General features: G+C 48.7%; 1 protein-coding gene across 1 annotated transcript in view; it reads left to right on the top strand.

Annotated features, from left to right (window-relative positions):
• The window catches only part of RASSF4 (Ras association domain family member 4), a 568,816-nt gene that overhangs the window by 396,162 nt on the left and 158,475 nt on the right, over positions 1 to 14,179 (top strand). Inside the window, exon 4 of the mRNA XM_086921856.1 lies at positions 9,163 to 9,238. Within this exon, the coding sequence (XP_086777982.1) occupies positions 9,163 to 9,238 (76 nt within the window). The remainder of the gene's footprint in view (positions 1 to 9,162; positions 9,239 to 14,179) is intronic.

Genomic DNA, 14,179 nt, shown 5'->3' with positions numbered 1-14,179 from the left:
GGGGGTACTGAGGACGGGCAAGGGTCGGAGTGGGGCCTTGCGCTTACCTCCACTCCTACAGCTAGCCTGGCACGTTGGGCAAGACTTACAGTGGGCCTCTACGTTGGCTCGCATCTTTGGCCAATAGAAGTGAGTGACCAAGCGGTGATAGGTTTTATCCTGGCCCAAGTGTCCCGCCAGGGGTACGTCATGGGCCAGGCCCAGAAGAAAGTCTCGGAATCGTAGGGGTACCACCAGCACCCGGGATGACCCTAGTTCGGCAGACTTCTGCTCACTGTACAGGAGGTCGTTCACCCAGTAGACCCAATGGGATCCGGACTGGTCGCCCGTAGCTTGGGCGGTGGCCTGTTGCCGGAGTCAGACAAGAGAAGGGCAGGTAGTTTGCTCCAGGCAGAACTCCTCCCGGGAAGGGGCCCCCCTCGTGGTGTCCCTGGGCCAACTCAGGCAGGTCACCTAACTCAGTGATCTGTTCGGAATCAGGGTATGAGGGTCCGTCGTCGGGGACGTGTTCTCCTCCCGTGGGGAGATCGTCGGGCTCGGGCAGCCAGCCCCTGTCCTCCCCGACCGGGGTTTGGCTTGGGTGTTCTTGCTCGACTCCCCCAAGGGGGAATGTCGGGCAGACATGGATCGAGTGGTGGCGCACACCCATTCGGGTAGGCCCATCATTCCTAGGTGGGCCTTTCGTTCTACCTGCGCCCACAGGGAGCTTTCTAGATCGTTGCCCAGTAGACAGTCCACAGGCTGTGAGGTTTGGACGGCCACTCGCAACGTGCCGGTCACTCCCCCCCCACTCGAAGGGTATTTGGGCCATTTTGCAGAGGCTCTCTGAGTTGTCAGAGGAAATAACGGGACAAAAGACGTTGGGTAGGATCTGGTCCTCTGTGACCAGTGGACAGTGACATCTGTGACGCTCGCCCCGGTGTCGCGAAGGGCCCCTACTCTGTGCCCATTGACCGTCACCCACTGTCAGTATTTCTTTGTGTTGGTAGGCAGGGGGGCTCCAGGGATCATTTCTCGTTCGCCTAGAGAAACCAGGGGCATGGTTGCAGGTTTCCATTCTTCTGTATCCTCTATTTCCTCTCCTAGAGCCACTGTGGCCATTTTTAGGGCCGGGGGAGCTGTTGTTGCGGGCCGTTGGTACATGGGACACTGGGGGTCACTGGTGTAATGGCTGGACTGTTGGCATCTGTAACAGGTGATGTTCACTCGGCCCCTTGCCTACCGGGTGGGGCGGTGCTGGCTGGAGGAGGAGATGGAAAGTGTGTGGGTTAGTTTCTTGGGGGGCCACGCTGCGGACCTGACCGGAATTCCCTCTGTCTTCCTTGGTTTCCCCCCCCCTCTCTGGCGGGGAGGTCCCTGACCATTTCAGGGGTAGTCTCCTACGGGGCCCCGGGGACCCGAGCGTTCACCCAGCGATCAGCTTCAATGGCTAGCTTCATGGGATCCGTGAGCTTGCTGTCGAGGAGATGCTGGCGTAACTCCATGAAACAATTCGTGGACAGGTGCTCCCAAGTGATTAGGTCGAAGGGTTCTTCGAAGGTGGTGACTTTGCTGCCCTTGATCCACAATTCCAAGGCCCTGCTGTAAAAGTTCAGGTACTTGACCCACGTGGTGCCAGGAATCTTTTTGCAGTCTCGGAATCGTTGCCGGTACATTTCGGGGGTGAGTCCATATCTAGTTAGTATGGCCTCTTTCATGTGGCTGTAGGAGTTGAGTACTGTGGAAGGCAGGTCGAGGAGGATGTCTCTCCCCTCACTCAGGAACCGACCCCACAACCCAGCCCCCCAATCCTTTTGTGGGACCCGGTGAGAGGTCATAGCTACATCATAGGCCTCAAACCATTGCTGGATGTCGTCGTTCTTGTAGTACTCTTTCACCACATCCTTGGGGATGTGAACTTTTGGTTCCACCGGGGAAGGGGTCTTTCGGTTCCCCGGGACCTGGTTTCCTCACTCCTCGTCTTGAGCTCGATCTCCTTTAGGCTGCGTTCATGCTCCAGTTGTAGTTTCTTCCCTTCGTGCTCTCGTTGGAGTTTCTTTTCTTCCAATTCTCCTTGCACCCGTAACTGTTCCATGGCTAACTTTTTCTCTGCCAATTTCAGTTCTCCTTCTATCTTTAGTTTGGCCAGCTCTTGCTCGTGGCTTCAGCTTCTTTCTTGGTTCGCTAGTACTTCTGGGGACAGGCCCCCCTCTGATGCGTTACTTCGTACCGGGGTGCCGCAGCTCTTCCCCTGGAAGATTGTGGTTTCGTACGGCTGCTCCACCTCTCCGCCGTCTCCTTCTGTTTGGGGAAGGGGGGCTCCGGACTCCACCCAGGCCTTCAAGGCTTTCTGAAAATCTTCTTTGGTGCTTAACCCAGTGGTAGTGATTTTAAAGTTTTTACAAAACTGCTTTAAGTCTGTGTGCGTGTATTCTTCCAACTGGTCCTTTTGGAACGTAGGACTCGCGTTGGTTCCCGTGGGACTCATGGTGGTTCTTCCCTCCGTCTTTGTTCTGTAGTGTGTCAGCTGCTCACTGTACAATCTCTAGATGTGGGCTTGGATCCCGTCGCTTGCCACCAATGTTAGAAGGGGCGATCCCATGGGGTACTGAATACGCTTCCGACCAGCCCATGACCCACCTCTCCTAGGAACACTACCGAGCACTGGCGGGAGACTCCTCAGGAGAAGAGTCTCATATCTAGGATCGCACGCGCTGAGGCCTCACCACTCGACAAAGGGACACCACACCGTAGAGTTCTGAAGAATAGGTTCTTTTATCTAGCAGAAGTATCTGGATCTTTATGATCCGCAGGGTCAAGAATTTACAATCTGAACAAGGGTTCATAAAAGTCTTGGTAAGGGTAGGGTTAGCGGGACAGTCTCAATGTTCAGGGTCAATGCGAAGCGTATCCGGCGCACAGCTCTCAATCCTCGATACGGTAAGGTCTTGGGTCCAGCCGGACCAGAATATTCTCCGAGCCGCGACCAAGTCAGCAGGGCTCGAGCAGGAATGGACAGGAGGTCTTTCGATCTTTGGGGAGCCGCAATCCAATCAGCAGGGCTCAGGTGTTCTCAGGGTTCAAGGGAGCCGCGACCACGTCAGCAGGGCTCGGATGGTTCGGGCAGATGTTCGTCTCTGCCAAGCTTTAGCCGGCACGATGTCAGCAGGGCTCGCCAAGATTCCAAAGTTCAGGTAGCGTTCTTCTTCGATGTTGTCGAGCTGCGATCACGTCAGCAGGGTTCTCTTCGTCCAGGATTCAACTGCTTGATAGTTCCAGAGCACCCTTTGTTATAGTTCTGTTCCTCTTTGAAGTCCGGAGCCCTCGCAGGCAGGGGTCTTGGAGCCTGGGGGCTGCTTGTCGGGGTTTCCTGCCACCTGGCCCTTTGATCCTTTGAAGTTGGATCGGGAGGGATGCCAGACACCCAGCATGCATGGAGCCAGCCCTCAGGGAGGCCGGAGGGGCGATCGAAACCCATCTCCCGAGAGTAGGTCAGAGGTGTGAATGAAACTACTCCTCACTATTTTGCTCACGGGGAGCCCTCTACCCCCCAGCAGGGCAGGGCGCGTCTAGGGCCTAGGTCTCGCTGGGGCCGGGGTCGGCCATTTTAGGTACAGGGGAATGGTTACCGGAGGCCATCGTGTGTGATGGTGTGTGAGGGCGTCCTGCGCCGGGAGGATAGATGGCGGGTACGGGGGAGTGTCGTCCTTTCGGTGGGGTCATGGAGGAAGTTGGTCGGACAGGGGAAGTGACGGCCAGAGGTCTTGGGCGGTGCACGGGTCAAGTTTGGGTGCTATAAGTCAGAGAGGGCCACGCCACGTGGCCAGGTCTAACATAGACATACATACATATATAACTATATATATATATATATATATATATATATAATCCTTGCAGGTACGCACAATTGAAGGAAGCAACCAGAAGTTTAAATAACACCCTTGGTTTATTACTTGTCTTGCCAGCAAGCAGATAAAAGGCTCAGTCCTCCGAAAGTCTTTCTGTGGCCATACGCGTTTCAGGACAAACCAATTCCCTTCCTCAGTGGCCGATGTGGTGGAGTCTCAGAAAGCACAATGTTTGGCGCACTAAATACAATTCAAAAACCTGCCCCAGTGGGCGTGGCCTCGCAGAGACACTTGGTTATTGTAGTGCGGTAAAAAAGGGTTATTTCCCAAGTGGGCCGGCTATCAATCCCTCCAATGTCCATCTAATCCTATCCAAGTGGAATCAAGGCACTGTTCCATTCCCTGCGTGCCCCGCTTTTTAGACAAGAACTGGTGTTCGCAGGCAGCACCCACCTGCATGGCGCCGTAACTGCACTTCTCCCCGTAACTGCAAACAACGGGATGTTGCTTGCACGGGTTCGCCTACACGGCGATGGGCTTCACTTCTCGACCGTGGCCAGCCGAAAACATATAATCCTTGCAGGTACGCACAATTGAAGGAAGCAACCAGAAGTTTAAATAACACCCTTGGTTTATTACTTGTCTTGCCAGCAAGCAGATAAAAGGCTCAGTCCTCCGAAAGTCTTTCTGTGGCCATACGCGTTTCAGGACAAACCAATTCCCTTCCTCAGTGGCCGATGTGGTGGAGTCTCAGAAAGCACAATGTTTGGCGCACTAAATACAATTCAAAAACCTGCCCCAGTGGGCGTGGCCTCGCAGAGACACTTGGTTATTGTAGTGCGGTAAAAAAGGGTTATTTCCCAAGTGGGCCGGCTATCAATCCCTCCAATGTCCATCTAATCCTATCCAAGTGGAATCAAGGCACTGTTCCATTCCCTGCGTGCCCCGCTTTTTAGACAAGAACTGGTGTTCGCAGGCAGCACCCACCTGCATGGCGCCGTAACTGCACTTCTCCCCGTAACTGCAAACAACGGGATGTTGCTTGCACGGGTTCGCCTACACGGCGATGGGCTTCACTTCTCGACCGTGGCCAGCCGAAAACATATAATCCTTGCAGGTACGCACAATTGAAGGAAGCAACCAGAAGTTTAAATAACACCCTTGGTTTATTACTTGTCTTGCCAGCAAGCAGATAAAAGGCTCAGTCCTCCGAAAGTCTTTCTGTGGCCATACGCGTTTCAGGACAAACCAATTCCCTTCCTCAGTGGCCGATGTGGTGGAGTCTCAGAAAGCACAATGTTTGGCGCACTAAATACAATTCAAAAACCTGCCCCAGTGGGCGTGGCCTCGCAGAGACCCTTGGTTATTGTAGTGCGGTAAAAAAGGGTTATTTCCCAAGTGGGCCGGCTATCAATCCCTCCAATGTCCATCTAATCCTATCCAAGTGGAATCAAGGCACTGTTCCATTCCCTGCGTGCCCCGCTTTTTAGACAAGAACTGGTGTTCGCAGGCAGCACCCACCTGCATGGCGCCGTAACTGCACTTCTCCCCGTAACTGCAAACAACGGGATGTTGCTTGCACGGGTTCGCCTACACGGCGATGGGCTTCACTTCTCGACCGTGGCCAGCCGAAAACATATAATCCTTGCAGGTACGCACAATTGAAGGAAGCAACCAGAAGTTTAAATAACACCCTTGGTTTATTACTTGTCTTGCCAGCAAGCAGATAAAAGGCTCAGTCCTCCGAAAGTCTTTCTGTGGCCATACGCGTTTCAGGACAAACCAATTCCCTTCCTCAGTGGCCGATGTGGTGGAGTCTCAGAAAGCACAATGTTTGGCGCACTAAATACAATTCAAAAACCTGCCCCAGTGGGCGTGGCCTCGCAGAGACACTTGGTTATTGTAGTGCGGTAAAAAAGGGTTATTTCCCAAGTGGGCCGGCTATCAATCCCTCCAATGTCCATCTAATCCTATCCAAGTGGAATCAAGGCACTGTTCCATTCCCTGCGTGCCCCGCTTTTTAGACAAGAACTGGTGTTCGCAGGCAGCACCCACCTGCATGGCGCCGTAACTGCACTTCTCCCCGTAACTGCAAACAACGGGATGTTGCTTGCACGGGTTCGCCTACACGGCGATGGGCTTCACTTCTCGACCGTGGCCAGCCGAAAACATATAATCCTTGCAGGTACGCACAATTGAAGGAAGCAACCAGAAGTTTAAATAACACCCTTGGTTTATTACTTGTCTTGCCAGCAAGCAGATAAAAGGCTCAGTCCTCCGAAAGTCTTTCTGTGGCCATACGCGTTTCAGGACAAACCAATTCCCTTCCTCAGTGGCCGATGTGGTGGAGTCTCAGAAAGCACAATGTTTGGCGCACTAAATACAATTCAAAAACCTGCCCCAGTGGGCGTGGCCTCGCAGAGACACTTGGTTATTGTAGTGCGGTAAAAAAGGGTTATTTCCCAAGTGGGCCGGCTATCAATCCCTCCAATGTCCATCTAATCCTATCCAAGTGGAATCAAGGCACTGTTCCATTCCCTGCGTGCCCCGCTTTTTAGAAAAGAACTGGTGTTCGCAGGCAGCTTTCTGAGACTCCACCACATCGGCCACTGAGGAAGGGAATTGGTTTGTCCTGAAACGCGTATGGCCACAGAAAGACTTTCGGAGGACTGAGCCTTTTATCTGCTTGCTGGCAAGACAAGTAATAAACCAAGGGTGTTATTTAAACTTCTGGTTGCTTCCTTCAATTGTGCGTACCTGCAAGGATCTTATGTTTTCGGCTGGCCACGGTCGAGAAGTGAAGCCCATCGCCGTGTAGGCGAACCCGTGCAAGCAACATCCCGTTGTTTGCAGTTACGGGGAGAAGTGCAGTTACGGCGCCATGCAGGTGGGTGCTGCCTGCGAACACCAGTTCTTGTCTAAAAAGCGGGGCACGCAGGGAATGGAACAGTGCCTTGATTCCACTTGGATAGGATTAGATGGACATTGGAGGGATTGATAGCCGGCCCACTTGGGAAATAACCTTTTTTACCGCACTACAATAACCAAGTGTCTCTGCGAGGCCACGCCCACTGGGGCAGGTTTTTGAATTGTATTTAGTGCGCCAAACATTGTGCTTTCTGAGACTCCACCACATCGGCCACTGAGGAAGGGAATTGGTTTGTCCTGAAACGCGTATGGCCACAGAAAGACTTTCGGAGGACTGAGCCTTTTATCTGCTTGCTGGCAAGACAAGTAATAAACCAAGGGTGTTATTTAAACTTCTGGTTGCTTCCTTCAATTGTGCGTACCTGCAAGGATCTTATGTTTTCGGCTGGCCACGGTCGAGAAGTGAAGCCCATCGCCGTGTAGGCGAACCCGTGCAAGCAACATCCCGTTGTTTGCAGTTACGGGGAGAAGTGCAGTTACGGCGCCATGCAGGTGGGTGCTGCCTGCGAACACCAGTTCTTGTCTAAAAAGCGGGGCACGCAGGGAATGGAACAGTGCCTTGATTCCACTTGGATAGGATTAGATGGACATTGGAGGGATTGATAGCCGGCCCACTTGGGAAATAACCTTTTTTACCGCACTACAATAACCAAGTGTCTCTGCGAGGCCACGCCCACTGGGGCAGGTTTTTGAATTGTATTTAGTGCGCCAAACATTGTGCTTTCTGAGACTCCACCACATCGGCCACTGAGGAAGGGAATTGGTTTGTCCTGAAACGCGTATGGCCACAGAAAGACTTTCGGAGGACTGAGCCTTTTATCTGCTTGCTGGCAAGACAAGTAATAAACCAAGGGTGTTATTTAAACTTCTGGTTGCTTCCTTCAATTGTGCGTACCTGCAAGGATCATATATATATATATATATATATATATATATATATATATATATATATATATATATATATATATATATATATTCACCAACATCCTCCAAAGAAGAACAGAAGCCACAACGGGGATCAAAATTGAAAGCTGCTTTATTTCCAGGTAGGTATCAGAATGGGCGTATGCATTTCGGCTGCGTGTAGCCTCCTCAGCGCCCAGCGTGGTAAGTGAGGAAAGGTCCAGCATCTCTCTTGGATCTGAAAGTTCAGCTGTTGTTAATGTTCGTAGAGCGCTCCGCCCCTCATGCTGACTCATTACCTCCAAGTGCAACGTCCTGAAGGCAATGTACACTACATGTCCCAGCATACAACAGGTTGCCGGGAATTGGCTGCTGAAAGTTCTCTCTCCACGAACAAGACTTTGGACCCGGTCTCTCATTTCCGTCGTGCCACCCGGAGCAAAGGCTTTCTCAAGTCCCCAACTGCACAACCTTGACGTTCCGGACTCTTCATGCCGGGGGTAAGTGCGCGCTGCGCCTCTCCCAACGCGGAGTTGTGGACTCCGACACCGGTACATATTGTCCATAATTGCCAGGGTGGGTCCGATCATTTTCATTCACATGAAAAAAACGAAGGGCTACTCGCCGAGACAAGAAGCAGGTTGCCAGTACTGATCAAACCACTTGCGTGCAGGGGCCTCTGAATCATGCCAGTGGCAGGCATGAATAAAATCACCAACATCCTCCAAAGAAGAACAGAAGCCACAACGGGGATCAAAATTGAAAGCTGCTTTATTTCCAGGTAGGTATCAGAATGGGCGTATGCATTTCGGCTGCGTGTAGCCTCCTCAGCGCCCAGCGTGGTAAGTGAGGAAAGGTCCAGCATCTTTCTTGGATCTGAAAGTTCAGCTGTTGTTAATGTTCGTAGAGCGCTCCGCCCATCATGCTGACTCATTATATATATATATACACACATCTGCATATCTATATAAATGCATGTTATGTACATGAAAGTGTAAAACACACTAATAAAAGCAAAGCTAAAAAGCCACCTAATTACAAAATAAATTGCTTTAACTTAAACAAGGGCGAGGCCTATTGCATTTTCAATGCTTGTTTTAATATGGTCGTTCAGTTGTACATAATGCCTTCTTGGTCATATATAAGGTAACAAAAATGCTTCTGACACTTTTTTATTATAACTTTTCAGCATGCTGCACAGCAGTCACACTTCTCTACAACACAGCTTGAAGACGTTGGCAAAGTCAATAGCTCTGGCTAAACACTTATAAGACCCCAAAGGCGAGACCTATTGGCTATGCCAATGCTTGTGTTACTGGGGGCCGGTTTTACCCCCTACCCTCCCGGCCAGTCAGACGTAATTGCCAGGGCTGGGTTGCTATCCCTGTCCGGCCCTAAATGGAATATATGGATTGAGTTAATGGTGAGATGAAGTACTTGTTTGCGTCATCGGTTGTGGTATGTTCTTCACCTGTAATAAAGTATCCGTCATTCTTTCTTCAAGGTCGGAGCTGATGAGCCTTTTAAGAACATACAATTGTTACCAGGAGGGAACAAGTTTTCAGCTGCGGCAGCGAGAGGTGAGAAGCAGATGGGAAGCATGAGAGGGGTTTCCGCAATACCTACAGTAATGAAAACGTGATTTGATTTTCCACAGCATTTAAACGCACGCTTTCAAGCACTATAACAATAAATGTTATCATTACATGTCTCAGTGATGAAGGAGTCTTAAAAACAATTCTTGTTTGGAGTTTTTTAAGAAAATGCAATTATGTAAGATTCTATTAGTAGGTACAATTTGCTTATTAACCCCTTATTAACCCCTCCTATGCTCGTGACGGAACCGTTCCGTCACGAGCCTCGGGTGGGCTGTGCTGGTGACGGAACGGTTCCGTCACGGCCCGCTCGCCTTGCCTGCGCTGCGCGAATTCCGCGCCTGCGCTGACGTTCTGAGGAGCGGGCGGGCCGTGATGGAACCTTTCCGTCACAAGCACAGCTCACCCGCGGGCCGTGACGGAGCGGTTCCGTCACGAGCACGGGAGCGCCGCGCGGCCCCGCCTCCCCCTTAGCGCTGCGGCGGAATAGCCGCCGCAGCAAACGGTTTAAAAGGTCTGTCTCTGTATTATTCTTCGGCGTAAATAACAAGGACCCCCTGCTAGACAACTGGATTTGTTATACAGGGAAAGTAAACAATGTAATAACAGCTAACAAGTAAATAGTAAAGCCAGGGAGAAACAACATGTAGGAAGCACAGACCCCAATAAAAAGTACAAAATTGAATTTATTTGTAAATATACACATGTAGAGTAAAAACATTAAAAATTTTCAAAAAAATACAAAAACATTACAACAAATTAAAAAACCAATAAATTCAATATAAAGAAATTATTTTTGTAACACAATTGTACAGAATTTCATAAAAGAGTGGCACTCTTTTATGAAATTCTGTACAATTGTGCTACAAAAAGAATTTCTTTATATTGAATTTATTGGTTTTTTAATTTGTTGTAATGTTTTTGTATTTTTTTGAAATTTTTAATGTTTTTACTCTACATGTGTATATTTACAAATAAATTCAATTTTGTACTTTTTATTGGGGTCTGTGCTTCCTACATGTTGTTTCTCCCTGGCTTTACTATTTACTTGTTAGCTGTTATTACATTGGTATTATTCTTCAGCATGTGGGTCTGGGATTAGGATGTTAATGCTTATGGGTGACCATTGGTTAGGATGATGCTGGTGATACAGGGGTATATGTCCTTATTAAACTCATCGCTGCTACACATATTCCCCTCCTGTGCTGAAAAATCATTATCATTATTGTTTCATGACGGAACGGTTCCGTCATCAGCACAGCTCCACTGTGCCTCATGACGGAACCGTTCCGTCATGAGCATCGAAGGGGTGGGTCCGTGAGCAAAATGTTCTTACCAAATAGAATCTGTGAGCAGAATACTTCTGTTAAATGGAGTTCGAATAGAATGTTCTTCTAAAGTAGGACAGTGACGGAGTCTGTGAGTAGAAGCTTCATATATTGCATAAAGGCAAGCCCGTCTGCGCTTGTCTGCGTCCGGCCAGGGCCAGTGGCCACAAACCCTGCTTGTAATGATTCTAAAAGCTCAAGAGGTCTAAGCTATAGTGCAATTGAACGGACACTAATGAGGCTGGTCGGCACCCCTCAGTGTGCACGCACATTCATAGCTGAAAACCTGGCAGGAAGAAAGACCATTTGCACATATTGTAAAGTCACGATGAATAAGGTGGCTACTCACATAACCTGGCTCCATTTAGGGGCAGACGGGAAAATAACGTGAAAAATGGTGATAATAAATAGTAGATCCACCCCGATACACAAAACCGAGATCAGGCTATTAATTGAGGAGGAACACTTGGACGTTTTATTTGTGACCGAGACCTGGCTCAAAGACTGCTCCACACCTGACTTAGTCATGGCCCTCCCTCCAGGATCTGCCGCTAGAAGATAGGATAGGGTGGAAAAAGTTGGGGGGGGGGGGGGCAGGAGAGAGTGACCATCATTTAAAAAGAAATTTATAGCTGAAGCGTTTCACCAAAGTCCCTATTCAACTGTGATACAATACAATTCAGTATTGGGTTATCCCCTACTCAGACCTTCTCAGGAATGCTTATCTACCGGCCACCAGGACCCTGTAATGCTTTCCAGGTGTCCTTCCCCGATCTTATAGCAGATATAACCACCAGTAAAGATGCAGTGACTATACTAGGCGCCCTTAATATTCACCTAGACTAACACAATAATTCAGCCACTGACAGACTAACCCAAAGACATGGAAGCCATGCAACTCAGACAGCATGTTCAATTGGCCACACATGAAAAAGGGCACCTAACAGATGCAATCTTTTCTAACGATTCTAAATTAAAGACAGCCACACCAATACCAGTCCCCGGGTCAGACCATTTCTTTATTCCTTTTACTTGGGCCAAAACACAAATACAACCTATAGGGGGCAAAGCCATGTAGGAGGTGGCCTAGAATTAAACCGGATAGCATGATCAAGTCCCTAGAAGGGCAAATCCTGGTCTTGACAGAGGATGTAGAGGACGCAGATATGCTTTGGGCTGAATGGCTCAATGAAGCGGCAGAAAACTGGCGTCAGAAAGAGAGGATAGTGACTAACTGCATACAGAGAAGAGCAGCATGGTTTAACAACCATCTCGCCTCTCTAAAAAAAGCATGCAGAAAAATTGAATGGAACTGTCGGGAATCATATGACCCAACCATCAAGGGCCAATATAAGAAAGCAATCCGACTCTACCATGATGAAATTAAACTAGCCCAAGCCAGGCATTTCCAGGAAAAAATAAATTCTGCCTTCCACTCTTCAAGAGAACTCTTCAAGGTGGTCAGATCCCTCACGTCCATAGAGCAAGAAGTCTTTCTGCAATCTTCATCAAAGGAGAGATGTAATGAACTGTCAGTCTTCTTCAAAAATAAAATAGAAAACATCCACAACTCTATGCAAAGAAACACACACCACCCAGACCTAGCCCTGGGTATCATTGATCCCTTGGTTCAGGGCGCAAGACCCGCACTAACACACTTTCCAGCGCTAAGCAAGGAAACTACAAGCATGATTCTACAAAACATTAAATCAGGCTCCCCTCAAGATCCAGCACCTCCACACATCCTACTACAGGGTGGGGATGCCACTCTGAACCATCTCCACAGAGTTGTTAACACTATCTCTTACTCCAAGAACAGTTCCAAAAGCATGGAAGCATGCTGTAGTCCGACCTCTACTAAAAAAAACACACCTACACTCAACAGACTTTGGGGACCTAAATCAAACTATAACCAAGCTGTTACTTCTATGGAAAAAGTAGCAAAATGGATGACTGGTTATAGGTTAAAACTGAATGGCGACAAAACGGAACTCATGTTCCTAGGAAATAATTCCCTACCACGAGTCACCATTAGCTGGCCAAAAGAACTGGGATGTCCTCCCATCCACAAAAACTCCATAAAGAATCTGGGAATGTGGCTGGATCACAATCTCTCCATGGAAACACAAGCTAGGATATTGGCTGCCACTTGTTTTGGAATTCTACGTATGCTTCGTAAAATTCTAGGTCTTATTCCCGAGCAGACCTGGAGAATAGCTACACAGTCCCTGGTGGTCTCACGACTGGATTACGGGAATTCAGTTTTTTGGAATCCCCCAAATACACTGTGAACATACTACAAGTGGTACAAAATGCAGCAGCCAGGTTACTTAGAAGTATACCCAGGCATGAACCAGCGAAAGGGGCACTGAGGCTACTTCACTGGCTGCCGATCTAGGCCAAGGTCAAATTTAAATCATTATGTATAGTGCATAAAGCCATGAACTGCAAGGGTCTAGCCGCTCTCAGAGCACTCATCTCCCCTATGCGCCCGAATGATCCCTAAGATCCTCCTCAGATCATCTCATCAAGACCACAAGGATGAAGAGATCCAGATGGGGAGGAAGATCTTTTTCGCTCCTAGTGCTAAAGCTTTGGAAATCCGTGTCCAAAGAACTGAGAATGCTCATGGATGAAGTAAGTTTCAGGAAAAAAATTAAGACATGGTTGTTCCCTGGATAACTCCTCACTTCACCTGTCATCGTCCGCTCCTCAGCGCTGGGAAGCCCCTGGGCAGCTATGCTCTATAAAACCCCTAAACATAAACATATCGAGGGACATTTTCAAGATAAGGCTCCTAGAAGGGCATGGCCAACCGCAGAATACTCATTTCAGAGGGGTCAGGTAACGAAGGCTGTCAGTAAGTATAATGCTCTGATTCAAGAGCCTAGTGAGAAGAAACATTTTGTAAGTAAGTGGGCATGTGTGGAAATCTCTAGTTAAAGAGATCTTTGAGTAGCATGGTAATGTTAAAGGAAGTCTTTGATGCAAACGTTCTGGTAAGGAATGCAAGAATGCGGCTGGATTTGAGAGCCATGTTTCCCAGGGGGACAATTTGTTGACAATGTCAGGGAGGAGTGGTGTGCGATAAGGGGTGTAATTATGGATTTCTGACTCCCCGTCAGCAAGAGAATCACGTTCAGACTCCTCACCCACGCACACAAGGCTCTCCACAACCTGGGCCCCAAGTACCTCAACGACCGTGTTAAAAAGACAATTACTCCAAAGTTGTAGGCTTGTTGTCTTTAATCAGGAACAGCATCAACGTCCAGTCAGTACAAGGGCTAAGACAAACTGCTCTGCCTGAGGCTTACATTCTAAAATGACCTCACACAAAATGACATCAGATAATTCCTTAAAGCAAGCAGACATCAAATTATAACACATCCCCTTCCCAATAAAGGGGACACAGCAAAGAAACTTAGAAGAAGGAAAGACTGAGAAAGAGAAGAAGAAGGTGAGGATAAATACAGTAAAGACAGTATAACAGGAGGTTAGGGAGAACCAGATCAAGACATAATATAATCTTTAAATTTGGAAGGTAAACGACGTTGCCTACCAGAAGGTTGGTAAGAACTAAGATCTGAAGAAGTTAAAT

The sequence above is a fragment of the Lissotriton vulgaris genome, chromosome 5, assembly GCF_964263255.1.
Source record: "Lissotriton vulgaris chromosome 5, aLisVul1.2, whole genome shotgun sequence".
In the NCBI taxonomy this organism is placed as follows: Eukaryota; Metazoa; Chordata; class Amphibia; order Caudata; family Salamandridae; genus Lissotriton; species Lissotriton vulgaris.
The sequence above is the reverse complement of the archived record's forward strand: the minus strand, read 5'-3'. Positions and strand labels throughout refer to the sequence as shown.